Source organism: Anomaloglossus baeobatrachus, chromosome 3 (genome assembly GCF_048569485.1).
Source record: "Anomaloglossus baeobatrachus isolate aAnoBae1 chromosome 3, aAnoBae1.hap1, whole genome shotgun sequence".
Lineage (NCBI taxonomy): Eukaryota > Metazoa > Chordata > Amphibia > Anura > Aromobatidae > Anomaloglossus > Anomaloglossus baeobatrachus.
In genome coordinates this window covers 542,769,323-542,788,004 of record NC_134355.1, presented here as the reverse complement: position 1 = coordinate 542,788,004, position 18,682 = coordinate 542,769,323, and the positions used below count along the sequence as shown (strand labels likewise).

The following is an 18,682-nucleotide window of genomic DNA, read 5'->3' as shown; positions in this document are numbered from 1 at the left end:
CCCTCCAATCACACAAACCTTCAGAAACACGATCCCTGGCCGCAACACACCGACCCAGAGATGGGGGCATTAATCACCTACGGATTAAAACCCCCCCAAGAAGCATCAAGTAACAACCGTGTCTCAAAACCTTACATTCCTCTTTACCTCCAACTCAATATTATCCCCGGCTGCAACCTCCAGCCCAGAGATATGAGGCATCAATCACCTACGGATCAATCCCCCACGGATCAATCCCCCATGTGCATGACAGTAACTGTGACCTCAAAAACCTTAAAGCCCGTTAGCGACTTTAATCCAACAACATCCCCGGCTGCAACTAGCCCAGAGATAAGAGGTATTAATCACCTACGGATCAAAACCCCTATGCCTTGCAGAACCATGTGCTTACACTGCACTTGGATCCAGAACCATGACCCCAACCAGTGACTCCTCCTGCGATTACCATTTCACCAAAATGGATCACTGACCATAACAATGGTCTCATATTTAAATGAGGTAAAAGTCACCAAAGGAGTAATACCCTTACCCAAACCAAAAACACCCGTACTTTCAATTACCTATCACCTGGGCCACTGTAGCCACCTGTGACTCCCTGGCAACCATCAACTCCTTAATATATAATCCTTGGCAACAACCCTGACCCATATATAAGGCATTGATCACCAACGGAGCAATACCTCCTCCCTGCAGACAACCTTGTACCTGCAAGTCACCAGTAACCGGAGCCACTGTACCTTCCCCAGTGGCTCTCCATCCAAACACCAGTAACAATTAGAGCTCCTCTGGACCAGACCTACCCCCGCTGCTGTGACAAAGGACATAATCCCCATTATTTATGCTGATCATACACATATACATCATACACATCATATACATATACATATATTCCCACATTACCCCCATCTTATTCACCCACTTACAAGAATCCCAAATGACACTATACATCACAATCCACAAAGAAATCTCTTTCCTTTCGTTTTTTTGTTGTTTTTTTTTATTCACGACACTTCCTCCAATCCTTTCTTTTCTCTTTTTTTTTTTTTTTTTTTTGTTGTAATGGCTCTTAAAATTGAATAACTATACATGCATATAAACACACCAATAATAACAATACACAATAGAAGGGAGGGTGGGTGGGAAGCTGTCATCCAGGAAGTGCTAGAGGAGGTAATTGACTCCCACCTCCTATTATATACACCATAAAGCTCCCTCCTTTCCTTCCACCACACTCCACCCCCTAACCAATCACCTTCTTTTCCTCATTCCTAAACGAACCAACACTGTTTAACCCCATCAACTCCCTACCCTCCGGGCTGTCATGTCGCCCCTACACCCTATGGGTTCCATGGCTTTCTGACCGTGGATGTATTTTAATGCAGACCTGAAACACACTGCTTCTTTGTGTAGCATCATGGGAAAGTCAAAAGAAATCAGCCAAGATCTCAGGAAGAGAATTGTGGACTTGCACAAGTCTGGTTCATCCTTGGGTGCAAATTCCAGATACCTGAAGGTATAAACAATTATATGCAAGTAGAAACAAGATGGTAATGTCCAGCCATCATACCGCTCAGGAAGGAGATGGGTTCTGTGTACAAGAGATGAATGTGCTTTGGTCAGATATGAGCTTATCAACCCAAGAACTAAAGCAAAAGACTTAAAGAAGACTAAAATTGAACTGTTTGGCCATAATGACCATCGTTATGTTTGGAGGAAAAATGAAGCTTTGAAGCCTAACAACACCATCCCAACTGTGAAACACGAGGGTGGCAGCATCATGTTTTGGGCTTGTTTTGCTTCAGGAGGGACTGGTGCAGTTCACAGAATAGTTTCCAACACTATCAAAAAAGACATATTTCCATGTGAGACCATAGGACATGTCTCTAAAGATTAAGGTATTGGTCCTGTGTGCATTTCCAAACATGAATCTGGCTTTTTATGGTTTTTTTTGGAGTAATGGCTTCTTCCATGAAGGGTGGCCTTTCAATCCATGTTGATACAGTACTTGTTTCACTGTGGATAATGACAAAATCTTACCAGCTTCCACCAACATCTTCACAAGGTCTTTTGCTTTTGTTCTTGGATTGATATGCACATGTCTGACCAAAGCACATTCATCTCTGTACACAGAACCCATCTCCTTCCTGAGCGGTATGATTGCTGGACATTCCCATCTTGTTTGTACAGATGGACAAAGCATCTTCAGATATCTGAAAATTGTGCCCAAGGATGAACCAGACTTGTGCAAGTCCACAATTCTCTTCCTGAGATCTTGGCTGATTTCCTTTAAATTTCCCATGATGCTACAGAAAGAAGCAGTGTGTTTCAGGTCTGCATTAAAATATATCCACAGGTGTGTCTCTAATTAACTCAGATGTTGCCAATAAAGCAGATGTTTCCGAAGAGATGACATCATCATATGGGATGTCCCATATTGTTTAAAGGCATAGTACTTCAGTGTATGCAAACTTTTGACTTTGCTGAAAGTAATAAAAATGATTTAAAACATTTTCTCTCTCTCTCATTATTCTGGCATTTGGCAACCATAAATAATTTTGGCTCTTAACTGACCTAAAACGGGAAAGGTTTATTCTGATTTCATGTCAGATAGTGAGAAAAACATGCAGATGTGTCTCTATAAATAGTGTATGTAAACTTCTGGTTTCAACTGTATGTTGAAATTCCTTATCAGAATGACTTTAGGATCCAGATTTTATGAATCAAGCAGCCAGACCAGACACCCCATACTTTGCACTGACAAGGGGCAAGCACCCTGAAACACCGTGTCTGCAAATTGGGAGTCGGGTCGGGCATAAACAATCCTAAATCATATGCAAAGGATTGTTAGAAATCCACTTCTGACTTTTAGGATCGCTACCTCCAATAGGTGGCGCTGCGCTAGAGTTTGTCTCCATTCCTGGAGAGACAATTTGAATATTTCCTAGAGGGGCGTGGCAGCTATAAGTCCCCTTACTTGCAGCCAGGTAGACTGGCTTGCAAAGTCTCCATAGGGAGAATAGTGTTCCCCCGTGGTCCCCCCACATTACTTCTCATGAGCCAGACCAGACACCCCATACTTTGCACTGACAAGGGGCAAGCACCCCGAAACACCGTGTCTGCAAATTGGGATTCTGGTCTGGCATAAACAATCCTAAATCATATGCAAAGGATTGTTAGAAATCCACTTCTGACTTTTAGGATCGCTACTTCCAATAGGTGGCGCTGCGGTAGAGTTTGTCTCCATTCCTGGAGAGACAATATGAATCGAGCAAAAACTGGTCTGATAAAATCTTTTTAAAAGAAGACAAAAAAAGTTTAAAACATTTTGAAAGTATACAAACCAGCCTCATCATGTTCAAAAGAGCTATTTACTAAACTATCCAGTCCATACTGTGAGATATGACAACAGGTCTGTTTTAATCAGGTATCTGTTCACGTCTAGAGTCCCAAATATAATTTCTCTTTAATCATCTGACTCTTGTTTTGCCAGAAAGCAGCTGAATACACTTTGATGGTTTGCATTATATTTGTGTTCTTGATCACTTAGGACATTGCAGGATTTCTGCCATCTGATTTTACTGGAATCACTGTTTACTCTTGTGTATAAACAGATCTCGGTTATGAAACTCTTGCCTTACAAATTGTTTAGAGACACCAGTGAATAACTGCACGCTGCTTGCCACTGAGACAGACCTGTCCCAGGACGATGAAGCTCCTAGCAGTATGCCTGCTCGCCATCTTGAATTGGGCACATGTGAAGGCAGAAGAGAGGACATACTACATAGCAATCCGAGAAGGAACCTGGGATTTTGCACCCAGTGGAATGAATAAAATATCTGGTAAATCGATTCCTGAAGATGAGTAAGTAACTAGTATTATACTACTAATTGTATACAGGACTGTAGAGAATTTGCAAAGCTTCCTCTTTTAATGTATTTAGTATTTAAATTTTAATATTTGACTCAGATGGTGTAGTATATCATGTCAAAGGCAGAGCAGGTTATTCCCTTTGGGTGCAACATTTGGGTCCAAATTATATAGTGGCTTCTGTGTAGACCATTAGTCTTCTTATCCCTAGCACACTGGCCTCGGTCATCCTCAGGGACTGGTCTCTGTGCTCCCGGGTAATAGTTTCAGTCTTCCTCGGTCTGGTTATGGATTTTCAGCTGTAAGCTCGCTCTGCTCCTCACGCAACTGTCCTGCTCGAGGTTCAGGAGCCAACTGCACCCCTTCTCAGCTCTCCTGGGCTTTTATAATTAAATGCGCCACAGCTGTCACCTGACCTGGTGCTTCTACTCTTCTCTTCCTCTTGTCTTCTTTCGCTCTTAGGTTCCTCCAAGTGTCATTCTCTTTACTTTTCTCTGTTCTATCATCTTTGGTCAGCAGATGGCAATGTTTATTTGCTTTTTATCCTTCATACCTTTACACTTAATGTATAAATATGGATGGCATATGGATGTGAACACACACACAGATGGTAGACAATACAGATGAATAATCGTCTGTTTTTGCTGTATGAACATGCAACCATTTATTTATTTATTTTTTTAAATGCTCTCATGAGAACATAATCTTAGTGAGAAGGTCATGTAACATAACAGAAGCTAGGAACAAAGCTGATAATTTGGCAATGATGTGCCCAGTAACAAAATTACCTCCACTTGTATTTTTTTTAGTACACTTATAGGGGCAAAGACTAAAAATAAAAAAATTCCGGACTGCACCCTTAAGGCTGCTTTCACACATCCGTTTTTTGCTGTGCGGCACAATCCGGCTCTTTACAGAAAAAACGCAACCGTTTTTTTTTGCCGCCGGTTGCGTTTTTTCCGCATAGACTGTCATTAGTGCCGGATTGGGCCGCATGCCCTTGTGTTCGGTCCGGTTTTTGCCGGATGCGGCATATTTAGCCCATGCGGCAGCCGGACGGAACGTTGCCTGGAACGTTTTCTTGTCCGGCAAAAAAAAAATGCATCGCGCCGCATCCGGCTGATGCAGCGCTTTTTCCAATGCATGCCTATGGATGATCGCGGTGCGATGCGGCAAAAACCGCATCCGGCCGCCGCATGCGTTTTTTTTGCACTGCGCATGCTCAGTAGCCTGACGCAACCGGCATCATGTAAAAACTTATGCAAAGGATGCGTTTTTTTCGCCGCATCCGTTGCATAGGTTTTAGAGCCGGATTTAGCCGCACTGCTAAAACCGGATTTGTGAAAGCAGCCTAAATTGTTACATTCTAAAAAAAAGTTCTGCAACTTTATTTTTAAATCAGATAAAGTGTTATAAAACCTTTTTTGCATTCACAATAATAAACAGGCAAAAAATGACCAAAACAACTCCCTTACTCCCCCCCCCCCCACCCACTGCTTCCCGCACATCCAAAATGATCCATTCAACATAACAAATAATCATTTTCATTCTCACTCTTGCCAGGGTATATAACGTATTCCATCAACAATAGCTCTTAGTGTTTTTTTTTCAACTTTTCATAATTAATTTTTGCTTGGTGTCATAAGTGGATACCTACTTGTTTAGTCCTCCTTCACAAGTGGCCATAAAAAGCTCATGTGTGGCATGCTACATTTTAACAATCCATGTGGCATATGATTTTTTTTTCAATCCATGTGTATGTGTGCGTCATCTGTGCATAATTAGTCTTCCATCTGTGCTTTCAAGAAATTACTGATTTCTATTAGTGATGGGCAAGTTTGCTCACCACTGATCGATACTCAATCAAGCATCAGGTTGCTCAATAATCGATTGAGTATCTCTGGTGCTTGAGTGCCATGTTCGAGTCCCCATCCTGCATGTTTCGCAGCTGCTTTTCAGGTAGTAAACTTGCCTCATTGGGCGGGCCTATATAAGAACCAGTGATGCGATGCTCGGTTCACTCTGCAGGAGTTATACGTTAGGATTTGAGGCATATTCGTAGGGATTATTACCTTGCAGTCTCTGCTGCTGCACCATAGAATCAAAAGTCCTTTTCAGAGCTACATCTATTCTATTCCCTATTAATACCATAAAGTTTGTAGGCATATATCATCTACCCAATTTAATATGCACAAGGCTTGCAGTTAGGGATGGGGAAGTGGACGTGCTGCTGATGGTGAACGCCGGGGCCATGAGTCAGGTGAAACCGCTTTCTGTGGAAGCACAAGAAACACTCTTATCCACGAGACCTATCTTCCTTTCCCACTTTGCAGGGGGGCACGGGGCACCACTCTTGAAGCCAGAACAGTGCAAACAGGTGTACAGTTGGATGACAGATAATGCTGCCAGTATGTACAGTATATCAGCACCACCCTGTCTTCTATACGGTCCAGTCTCACTAACTAAGAGTCTGGACCACATAATCTTCACACTGATCCTCCTTCTCACCATGGCGAGTCCCAGAAGGATCTTACACTCAGACACTCCAAGTAGCTCTTTACATTTCCATTTATTGCTTTTGGCCTCTCGCCCTGCATGTTTCCAGTGGGACATGGACAGATTCTGTGTAGCGATAACCAAATATTTAAGCAGCCACAGTCACAAGAAAACGACAGTGGGGAACATCGGAAGTGTCTCAGAGGTAGATGATGAGAGAGAGTTGCCAACAAGTGATGTTGTTAAGTCAACAAGTCAGGAGGAGGACCAGAGTGCGTAAGTGGAAGACAACGTGGTGGATGATAAATTTACTGACCCAACCTGGTAAGGTGGCATGCAGAGCGAGGACAGCAGTGTAGTGGTGGAGGGATCCACAGCACCACAACAGGCAGGGCAGTGGGGTGGCCAGAGGGAGAAGGTGGGAAACTGTTTTTCATAACACCCACACCTGACAAGTTCCCAGGCCAATGGTTAAGTGTTCCCCAGTCTCGCGCTTTTTTAAAGAAAGTGTGGACGATAAAATAATGGTTATTTGTAACCTGTGCCATACCAAGATCGACAGGTGCCTGAACTGCACTAGCATGCTCAGCCATATGTTATCAAAGCACCTGACTAGGTGGTCTGAACATCTGGGTCCACAATCAGTGTCTGTGGGTGACAACACTGCCTATTTCCCTGTGCTACGTGCTTGCCAATCTCCTGTCCAGGAAACAGGTGCAAATGCCATCCACCCTGCACCTGTCTTTGCACATTTGCAACCACCATCATCAACCATGTTCACTTCCTTGTCCCAGCACAGCGTTCCATTGCCCCTGCTCCAGGCCTTGGAACAAAAAAGAAAATGCCCAGCCAGCCACCCACAAGCCCAAACACTAAATGGGCACATTTCCAGACTGCTTGCAGACATTAATGCTTTCTGCAACCTGATGATGGTGGCTGTGTCGCGGGTGGAGGGGTGAGAACGCCGCTCGTCTGGACTCGCTGGCGCTCGGGTCCGGTGCTTCTGCTCCTCGGTGGCTCAAGCACGGGGCCGGACCCGGGGCTCGAGCAGCGCCTCCTCGTCCACGAGTGAAAAGGGGAGGTTTTTGGTGGGAATTTGGGATGTCGGTCGTGATGCCACCCACGGGTTGTGGTGATGGTGGGCACCACTGCTGCTGGTGACGGGGGATCCCGGGAGCGATGGCGGAGAGCAGCTAAGGTGTTGACCCCTCAGTGGGTAGGGGCTGTTGGTCCCGGGGCCCCAGTTGGGGAGTAGGGAGGAGGTATAGGTGCAGGTGCCGAGGCGGGGAGGCAGCGTGGGCACAGGTGCAACGTTGCGGTGCAGCGCAGTGCTGGATGGTAATGTTGTACTCACTCAGACACAGCAGGACAGAGTCTCTGGTAAACCAAACGGCTGGATGGACGGGGTCCACAGCCGGCTGCAGTGTTCTCACTCTCCCCGGACGGGTTGATGGTGGCTGTCGTTTTCCTGCACCTGTGTAAGTGTATTTGACTCCTATGGCTTCCCACGGGTAGTCCGCTCCCCGGCGTGTACATGTCGGGAGAGCCCGTTTGCCCGCAGGCGCTGGCACTGGGATCTCTGGCCCTTGGTGGTGGCACTTATCCGGATGGTTTGGGCTGTTGCCTTCTGACGGGACTTAGGTGGGAATGAACCCCTGAGGTCCAGACCGCAATCAGATAATTAGACCTTTTCGGCGGCTCCTAGCCTAGTCGGGGTCAGAGTACCCTGCCTTGCTGCTTGACTTCAGTCTGCTCCCCGGTTCGGTACCAGCGGGCCACCGCCCGACCCCGGTCCTACGGTTCCGCTGACCTACACCAACTCCTGCAGATGGCCACCGTCTGCCGACCTTGCTGAACGTGCCTGGGCTCCAACCCAGACACCAACAGTTTTCACTCCTCTCACTTTCACTGCCTGCCACAAACTCCGCTGTCTTTTCCCGCCTCCAGGCCTGTGAACGCCTCGGTGGGTGGGGTCAACCGCCTGGCTCTGCCCCACCTGGTGTCGACATCAAGCCTAGAGGGTGGCAACAAGGATTTGATTGACTGGTGTCACCTACCCAGGGGAGGGGGTGTGTGTGTGGTGTTAGTGTACTGTGACCCCTGGGGGTCCAGGGCATCACAGCTGTCTTGGGCAAACACCTTACACAAGCACGTGTCCAATAACACCACCTGTGCACTGACCAACGCAGTTACCGGGAAGGTCCACTTAACCACCGATACATGAAAGTGCTTGTAGCCAGGGATACTATGTTTCCCTAACGGCACAATGGGTGAACCTTGTGGAGGCTGGTACCGAGTCAGACCCAGGAACAGCACACATGTTACCAATGCCTAAGATTGCAGGTCCTAGTTTTATCAGGGCTCCCCCAATTCCTACACTAGTTCCTGCACCCCCTCCTCCTCCTCTTTCACTGAATTGTTGTCCATGTCAGTCAGAAGCTGGAAGCACTGCAGCACTACCTGGGTGAAGTGGCAATTGGCTCTGGTGAAACTAATTTGTGTAGGTGACAAACAGCACACCACCGCAGAGTTGTGGAAAGCTATAGAAGACAAAACATATCAGTGGCTACTGCTGCTGAACCTATAACCTGGCATTGTTGTGTGTGATAATCACTGTAACCTGGTGGCAGATCTGAAGCTTGGCAACCTTGCACATGTACCATGCCTGGTCCCTTGCACAATGGAGTGGTTCAGTGGTTTCTGAAAACCTACCGAGACTTCCCTGAGCTACTTGTGAAGGTATGCTACGTGTGCGCCCATTTCCGCACATCATCTACAGCTGCCAGTGGTCTGGCAGTGCTGCAGCAGTGCCTGCAAGTGCCAGCTCACCAACTGGTATGCAACATGCCCATGTCCTGGAACTCTACATTACACATTGGCAAAACTTTATGGGCAGCAGAAGGCAGAAGTTGAATACCAGCTACATTATGCCCATTGGTAGTCTGTTCAGCCTCCACACATGAGAACCAATGAGTGGGCATGGATGTCTGACATTTGTGAGGTTCTACAAAACTTTGAGGAATCAGACAAGATGGTGAGTGACAATGACGCCATTATCAGCATAACCACCCGCTTCTGTGTCTACTCAAATACTCGCTGTTCACAATTAAAGAGGAAGCTTTGTATGTGGACCAAGTGGAGATGGAGGGAGAAAGTACAAAGGGTGATACCACCCAACTCAGCTCCATTTCATGTTCTCAGCATGGATTGGGTGATAATTAGGAGGAAGAGGCTGAAGTGGAGGAGTAGGAACAGGAGATGGTTGCCTGCACTACAGAGGGTACTACCAGCCAGCTTTAGCCCATTTGTTCAGCGTGGATGGGCTGAAGAGGAGGAGAGGGAAGAGGTGCAGATGGAGAATTGCCTTCCTGGCAGAGACAGCAAAATCTTGCCTATTGGGAGTCTGGTACACATGGATTTACCGTTTGCGTAAAGCAATTAAAGACCCCTAAACTACAGACTATTTATTAAAACGTAACCTTTAGTGTTCTATATTTCTAAATTTTAAGTGTACTGAACAAATATTTTAAAACCTAAGAGGAACTACAATGGATAATTCTATCTCTTTTACTCCTCGAACTAATCATACTTTGATCTATAGTAATTATTACATTTATAACAGCTAGAGAAAGGCCTATTGTCTAGCTCTCAATATCGGTAATGAGCCATGGCATAAACCATTGAAGCTTTCTAATTAAAAACAATGGTTTGCACCATGGCCCATTACCAATATTTAGTGCTAGACAATAGGCCTTTCTCTAGCTGTTATAAACTTAATAATTACTATAGAGCAAAGTATGATTACGACTTGGAGTAAAAAAGATAGAATTATCCATTGTAGTTCCTAATAGGTTTTAAAATGTTTGTACAATGCAGTTAAAATGTATAAATACAGAACAATAAATGAGGTTATGTTTTAATAAATAGTCTTTAGTTTAGGGGTCTTTAATTGCCTTAGGCAAACTGTAAATGTTTATACCCCTACGCTTGCTGTGAACTAAATATGTTTACGCCTGACACATATACAGTAGATGACTTTATATCCCACAGCCTTTCCTCGCATTTTGACCCACGCTACAAGGAGAACTTTCCATCTCTCCTTCCTGCGGTGGAGAGGGCTTGTAAAATGGTAGAATACCAGAAGACCCCAGTCAAACAATTAGTACAAAAATTCCCATCTGACAAAGCTGCTAGCTGACATCATAGTTCCTTGAGCAACCAATGAGGAGAGACGAGGTAGACACACACCAGGTCCAACAGAGGCAACACTGTCAAAGTTCTGAGACAGTTTTGTGTCGCCCTGGGCAAGCCAGGGGACACAGGTCACACACCACCACACCCTACATCCCTGTCAGAAACACCAAAGCTAACCAAAAATCCTTGTTGCCTTCCTCCAGAGGCTGATGATTCACACCAGGGGGTGGGCCAGGCGGTTGGCTCCGCCCACCGAGGAGTTCACAGCTCTGGAGGCGGGAAGAACCAGGCAGATTAGCCCAGGCAGGGCTCGAGTGAAGTTGAGTCCAGAGAGGGACATGAAAGAGTAAACAGGAGAGTAGCCCAGGCAGGGCTTGAGTAAACAGCTAAGAGGAGTTAAGGAAGTGAAAGTAGAAGGAAGAAAAGTGGTAAAGGAGGAAAGCAAGAGTGGTGACAGAGAGAAAGCCTGAAGTAGTCCAGCTGTGTGCAGGACAGGTCAGCAAGGTCAGCAACGGCGGTGACTGTCTGGAGGGGGACCGTTTGGAAGTTCCTGGAAGGACCGCGGACGGGTAGTGGCCCGGCGGTCTGGAGCAGTGTTCCGAAGGACAGTCAGCACCAGGGCAGGGGCCTCTCGGACCCCGGCAAGGCTTGGAGTCGCCAGAATTTGCCAAATCCGTCAGTGAAGGGGACGTAGATCCCCCAACAACCAAGTCCCGATTGAAGGCAACAGCCCAACCAGTGTAAGAGAGACACCGCCACCGCCAAGGCACCAGTTTCTCAGGGCCAGCGCCTGCGGGCAAAGAGTAGAGCTCCTCCGGTCCAGCTTGAAGCCGGGGAGCGGGTTACCGGTGGGAACCCATCGCTACCAACATAGAAACAAAGGTGCAAGGAAAAGGGACATCACCGTCACCTACTGGGAGAGCAAGTGCGGCCATCCGTGGGAACTGTCTTTCCAGCCGTGTGGTTTACCGTAAAACTGTGTCAATGTCTCAGGCTGAGTGAGTACCACAGTGCCGCAAGGCACAGCGCTGCCCCCGCGTCCCTGCGCCCACCAGGCCCTGCACCTCCCAAACCATTACCGGGCCCCGGGATCACCAACCCCTACCCACGGAGGGGCAACACAACACCTGGCTGCTCCGCATCACCATCCCCGGGATCCCCACATCGAGCAGCGGTGGTGAAATCACCACAACCGTGGGTGGCGTCACGGACAATAAACAATTCCCACACCCATCAACCCCCTTTCACTCACGGGCGAGGAGTGCCGCTTGAGAAACCCCCCGGGATCCGGCCCACCGCTCGAGCCACCACTGAGCAGCAGCCGCCGGACCCGAGCAGAAGGGGTGAGCGTAGTGTGCTGACACCCTCCTCCCCGCCCGCGACAACTTGGCGTCACGAACAGGATCTTACCGCTCTGCCGTCTGGTAGAGGTGCGCCTTGTTACCGCCGGAGGTATCCGGCAGAAAAATTTCAGAAGCCGCCATCTTTGGCGCGAAAAGTTCCCGCTCGAGCGCCTTCTCAAGTAGTAGAGGCGCGAAGGCAAAAACCCCGCCCCGAGAGAGGAGGGGCCGGAAAGAGCTAAGGGGGACGCGATGGCGGCTGGCTGCATGTAGCTGCAGCTATAAAAGCAGGGACGCCAGGACTCTGCATACATACCGTTCCTGGAAGAAGAAGAAGCCGTTCCTGGAAGAAGAAGAATCATGTGGATGCCGTCCCGCGACACCGTAGCCCCCGCGCCTGGAACCGCGGCGTGGGTGGAAATCCGAACCGCGCAGCTCTACCAAAGGCTGCAGGTCAGGATGCAGCTCCTCATGGAGGAGTGGGAGACCGACATGGCGGATGTTATAGCCACCGTGCGGAGACGCGAGGAGGAAGCGGAGAAAGGGAGGGTGAGTGACCCACGTCCCGATGCCCTGGAAGGGCCGGTCATCGCGGTTGCGGGGCCCGGTCCAAGCCCTCTCCCCTCGTTGCCTCCCTCGCCACCCGTCTCGGAGGCCGTGACCCCGCCACTAGGCCTGCTACCACCGCAACCGGTAGAAATACCCAGCGTCCCCGCCCAGGCGGACCGACCTGTAGCCGGAGCCCGCAGTAAACCGGAGGTGTTACCGTGGAAGATTCCGAAGGTTGAACCGAAGGCATCCCCTGAAAAACCCCCCGAGCCGGAGCCGATGACCCGCTCCGAGCCGAAGGCCCAGCAGCGGAAAGCCCCTATGCCCATCCCCCACACCTCGGCTGAGGTAGCGCCGGGTTGTTGCTGCAAGGCAGCGCCCAAGGCCAAGACACCGCGGGACACGCCGCCCAGATTCCTGACAGTGGGCAACGTCCAGAATGTCCCGCGGGGCCCGACCCGTGCGCCGGCGCTGGCAGCAGCGCCGTATTGGGATAGGGAGCCGGTACCGCTGGGCTTGGAGATCGCTGAGAGGGAACGGAAGAAAGCCGAGCTAGTGGCCCGAGCTATCCGGGAGAAAGAGAATCTCCGCCAGGCCACGTTCCGTGTCCGGGGCCCGCTGTACGAAGGGCAGGTGAGACGGTTTGATGTCCGCCGGGGCTATGGGTTTATCTGTGAACCGGGCCTGGAGGCTGAAGTGTTTGTGGCCCGGCGGGATGTGAATGCCCACCTGCCTGAGGAGCATCCCGGCCGCAACCTAATGCCGGGAGACATTGTGCAATACACCCGGCACTGTGGGGAGCGGGGGTGGTTCGCGCTGGACGCTAAGTTAAGGGGCAGCCAAGAGTCCCGAGTGACCGCCGCGCCCCCTCCCTTGGAAGGAGCGCCTGAGCCTGAAAGTCTGGAGTAGGGCAGCGGATGCCCGCTGCACCGTCCCCGTTGGGACCACCACAGAAAGTTTGTGTGAACTGTTGTTTAAAGGTTTGAAAAGTTTGCAGAAAATGAAGAAAAATGATGATACCGAGTACATCACCTGATTTTCTTTGTGATTTGCAACCGGCTGGAGCCGGCACCATTGTCCCCGTGGGGACCGTTTAAAAAGTTTTGCATGAGGAACTGCTCATGGACAAGCCTGTGACCTTGCAGGGCAACCACAAACGTTAGTGGCTTGTAAATAAGTTGTTTGCAGTTACCGTTTCCGCAATGCCGCCTCCAGAGAGGCAGGTTGGAGGGAGGGCCCTGAGCAGAGCAGGCTGGGGCCCAGCCACCAAAGGAACCGGTGGCTACCCTCTGGAGGGAAGGACAGATCCCGCTCGGATACCGTGTGCTGGACTGTGGGTCAAGGGGTGCTGCCTGGGCTTTAGGGGCAGCATCAGGGCCAGGTTGCTTGGGTGGGAGAGAGCGGAAACCGTAACCGTAAACCGTTATGCAACGTTTAAGAAATGTGCCTCCCGTTAAGGGAAGATTTATTAAAAATGTACATATGTTATTTTACCATGTTATCTTTACAGAAAAATAAATCCGGTGTTGGACGGCAGCCCGCGGACGGTCTGCATTTTGCTAAGGGGGAATGTGTCGCCCTGGGCAAGCCAGGGGACACAGGTCACACACCACCACACCCTACATCCCAGTCAGGAACACCAAAGCTAACCAAAAATCCTTGTTGCTTTCCTCCAGAGGCTGATGATTCACACCAGGGGGTGGGCCAGGCGGTTGGCTCCGCCCACCGAGGAGGTCACAGCTCTGGAGGCGGGAAGAACCAGGCAGATTAGCCCAGGCAGGGCTCGAGTGAAGTTGAGTCCAGAGAGGGACATGAAAGAGTAAACAGGAGAGTAGCCCAGGCAGGGCTTGAGTAAACAGCTAAGAGGAGTTAAGGAAGTGAAAGTAGAAGGAAGAAAAGTGGTAAAGGAGGAAAGCAAGAGTGGTGACAGAGAGAAAGCCTGAAGTAGTCCAGCTGTGTGCAGGACAGGTCAGCAAGGTCAGCAACGGCGGTGACTGTCTGGAGGGGGACCGTTGGGAAGTTCCTGGAAGGACCGCGGACGGGTAGTGGCCCGGCGGTCTGGAGCAGTGTTCCGAAGGACAGTCAGCACCAGGGCAGGGGCCTCTCGGACCCCGGCAAGGCTTGGAGTTGCCAGAATTTGCCAAATCCGTCAGTGAAGGGGACGTAGATCCCCCAACAACCAAGTCCCGATTGAAGGCAACAGCCCAACCAGTGTAAGAGAGACACCGCCACCGCCAAGGCACCAGTTTCTCAGGGCCAGCGCCTGCGGGCAAAGAGTAGAGCTCCTCCGGTCCAGCTTGAAACCGGGGAGCGGGTTACCGGTGGGAACCCATCGCTACCAACATAGAAACAAAGGTGCAAGGAAAAGGGACATCACCGTCACCTACTGGGAGAGCAAGTGCGGCCGTCCGTGGGAACCGTCTTTCCAGCCGTGTGGTTTACCGTAAAACTGTGTCAATGTCTCAGGCTGAGTGAGTACCACAGTGCCGCAAGGCACAGCGCTGCCCCCGCGTCCCTGCGCCCACCAGGCCCTGCACCTCCCAAACCATCACCGGGCCCCGGGATCACCAACCCCTACCCACGGAGGGGCAACACAACACCTGGCTGCTCCGCATCACCATCCCCGGGATCCCCACATCGAGCAGCGGTGGTGAAATCACCACAACCGTGGGTGGCGTCACGGACAATAAACAATTCCCACACCCATCAACCCCCTTTCACTCACGGGCGAGGAGTGCCGCTCGAGAAACCCCCCGGGATCCGGCCCACCGCTCGAGCCACCACTGAGCAGCAGCCGCCGGACCCGAGCAGAAGGGGTGAGCGTAGTGTGCTGACACCCTCCTCCCCGCCCGCGACAGTTTCATTAGACCTTTTTCCTGCGCCGAGGTCCTGATGCGTGTGGTATACTGACAAGGAGGGAAACGTGATGGAAGATGGTGAAGGATTACATAGTGACCGTAACAGCATCCTCTGTGATTCCACTGTACAACTACTGGGTATCCAAGCTGGGTACGTGGCATGAACTGTCCCTCTAAGCATTGGAGGTGCTGCCTTGCCCTGCTGCTAGCGTTGTGTCAAAGCAAGTTTTTAGTGCTGCTGGGGGAATAATAACTGATAGGCACATTGACCTGTCAACTGAAAATGCTGACAGACTGAGTCTTAGATTGGTCCAGACAAAAAGGCTTGGATTGGCGAAGACTTCTCAACGCCACCGGATGACAGCAAAGAAACATAAAGCCAATTCTAATTATTATTTTTTTTAATCTGGTGTATTCCCGTGCACCCCTTCAAACCCAAAAAAAGAGTATATGTATTCTTATTTTCTTCTTTTTCATGTCCTCCTCCTCTTTCACCATACCAACAGGGTCATAATGTGACCCTCACTCTTAATTTTTCCAGGTGTGTATGAGGCCTAACCCTACAATTCTCTTACATATATATTTATACCCCCCAGGGGTAAATGTTTTTCAGTCCTTGCACTTAGTGCATAGGCTTACCCAGTATAGTAGTCCCAATCGTTAATAATGGCAAAAAACATTGTTTTTTTTAGTTTTAGCATTTAGTTCATATGCTTTATGTGTCTAGCAGTCCCAACACCTAACAATTTTAACAGAATGTGTATGAGACCCTCCTTTATGTCTAATATAGGGTGTATCTGAGTCCCTATCCTTCTAATTTTTGCCAGTTCTTGCATGGTCTGCATAGGCTTTATGAGGTTCAGAGTGCCTCCTTCATGAATTAAACAGGATGTGTCTAACCATGTGTGGCCCCCTACGGCTTCAGGCGCCACAGGGTACTGCGCCTCACCCGAGGTGCAGTATTCACCTTGGAAACGGAGGAGGTCGTCACCGGTAAACAACCAACAACACACTCAATCAACACATAACACGGGAGCTCTTCCACTGGGACTGGACTAGGGAAGGTGCTGAGGTGGCCATCACGAGGTATGGGACCTCTTGCCCACTAGTTCAGGAACCCGGGAGGCGGGGCACCAACAGGGAAGTTAGGAGCCATCTCACACTCAAGTCAGTCAGGAGTTAGCTCCAGGTGCAGGAATTGCCAGATCGCACTCAGGAGGAGATAAGCAAGCTCGGACACGGATAGTCAGGGGCCCGTGGTCTGGAACTGGAAGCTCGACCTGGGTTCTTAGGAAAGAAGGGGGAGCCGAGGGTTAGTGGGGAGTGCAGAAGGCACCCATGACTCATTCCACAGAACAGGAGCTGAGGTGGAGGGAAACCGTGGAAAGGTGAGGCACAGAAGGAAACACTGGCTTCGACCTCCGAAGTATCCGGGATTGGCTGAAGTCCATCACAGCGCAGCCAGGAACTCCAACGGTGGTGTGCTTCCAATGAGTAAAGAACCTGAACTGCACCCTCTGTGTCGTCCCATTACTGCCGTCGCTCTCAACCTCGCGCCCCTGCGCCATAGGCAACTACTACTCCTATCGTCCTTCCTGGGGCCAAGCTCTACCTGTGGAGAGCTGCTACATCCAAGCTGCATTACCATCCGCCCCAGAAGAGAGAGACCCTCGGCAGCGGCGGCTCCCATTATAGCCACACACCACAGGTGGCGTCACAAACAACTATCCCCATCGTCCCCATCCCCAGCTTTATTGACACTGCTGGGGTCACAGACCGGGCAAGGCTACTGCGGCGACCCAGGAAAAGCACCACGGTCCGGTAACGAGTAACCCCCAAGACCCCGTGGGCGCGTCACATGTCACACACCATAGGCCCAGATAAGGTAGTAAAATGTTAAAAGTTTTATTTCCTCCTCAAGGTCATCTACTGTGGAGATATGTAACGGGAAAAAACAGTGAGAGATGACCCAGCTAATAAGGCTATGTTCAATTGTTGAATTTTTGCTGTGTTTTTTCAGCGTTTTTTCATGCGTTTTATGCAAATTAAAAGCCGATTTTTACTGTACCAGCAAAAGCTAGAAAATTTCATAAATCTAACTTCCACAATTGTTTTTTTTTTCCAGACAGCAATGGAAAACTGCTGACTTTTTAGAAAGCAGCCGCATGTCAACTCTTCAGCGTTTTTGCAGCGTTTTTTGTTAACATTGAAAGCAATGCAAAAGTGCAAAGACACTACGTGTGAACATAGCCTAATGAGTGGAGGGGGAATTTTCACCCTCCCCCTTTTTATTTTATCTTATATACAAGTCATAATACAGGAAAGAATGTTTGTTAACAATTTTACCAGTAAAATTAATTTTAGTTTCTGTTTTGTGTGTTTTTTTGTCAGTCCATAAAAGTGACGTAATACTCTGACAACATTGTTCCCAGCAGCGACCTTGGAGTCAGATACATCCAGGTGACTTCCCCATGCTGTCCCCATTCCAATTGAGTGCTGTTTTCATCCATTTCAGTGCTTCTTTGATTTTTGTGTTTTTTTAGTCTCCCCCCAAGCCCTCCTCCGGGCTGGTGTCTTTCAAAAAATGCTCGAGTTTCCTATTGATTTCCATTATACTTGAGACTCAAATCGAGCCCGTCAAAGTGTCTGACCTGTTTAATTCAAGTATCGAGCACTCGAGCATTTTAGTACTCGCTCATCACTAATTTTTTGTGTTAAAGATGTGTACAGATAATGATAGATAGATGGCTGGATAGATAATAGATAAATAGTTAGATTGTATAGCTTTCTACGAACCAAATAAAAAATGTTATGAAAAAAACAACATGGGGTCCCACCCATTTTGGTAACCAGCAAAGGTAAAGCAGACAGCTGTGTGCTGATATTATCAGGCTTGTAACGTCCATGATTATAGGACCCTTCCCAGCCTAAAAATACCAGCCCGCAGTTGCTCCAGAAGTGGACATCACATTAGATGCTCCAATTCTGGCACCTCACCCCGGCTCTTCCCAATTCCCTGGTGCCTTGTCAATCGGGTTAATGGAGGTGGGGTTGATGTCAGCTGTGAAGTGTGCAAAAACACAGCTGACGTCAAGCCTTGGTGCTAGTAATGGAGAGGCATCAGATACCTCAATTACTAGCACATTAATAAAAAGCAAAAAACACACAAAAGTAATTTATTGAAATAAACACTTTCCCTGTGTCTGTATGAGGCTGCCTCCTACCACAACTTGCTTTGCCTATGAGTTTCTAAAGGGAGTCACCTTACTATATTGATCTGTCCATCGACCCACTGGGTCCTTGTAATCTCTAGGACTTTCTGGATAAATTTGCTCCAAATCTCAAAAATGTAAAGCCTCTGATTGCCCAGAAAATACA

The 18,682-nt window shown here is 49.0% G+C and overlaps 1 protein-coding gene across 2 annotated transcripts in view; it reads left to right on the top strand.

Moving 5' to 3' along the window:
• Positions 1–3,688: 3,688 nt before the first annotated feature.
• The window catches only part of CP (ceruloplasmin), a 235,614-nt gene continuing 220,620 nt past the window's right edge, over positions 3,689–18,682 (top strand). For both annotated transcript variants that reach the window (XM_075340801.1, XM_075340802.1), the window contains exon 1: positions 3,689–3,861. In XM_075340801.1, the coding sequence (XP_075196916.1) occupies positions 3,707–3,861 (155 nt within the window). In that variant the 5' untranslated portion in view covers positions 3,689–3,706. The remainder of the gene's footprint in view (positions 3,862–18,682) is intronic.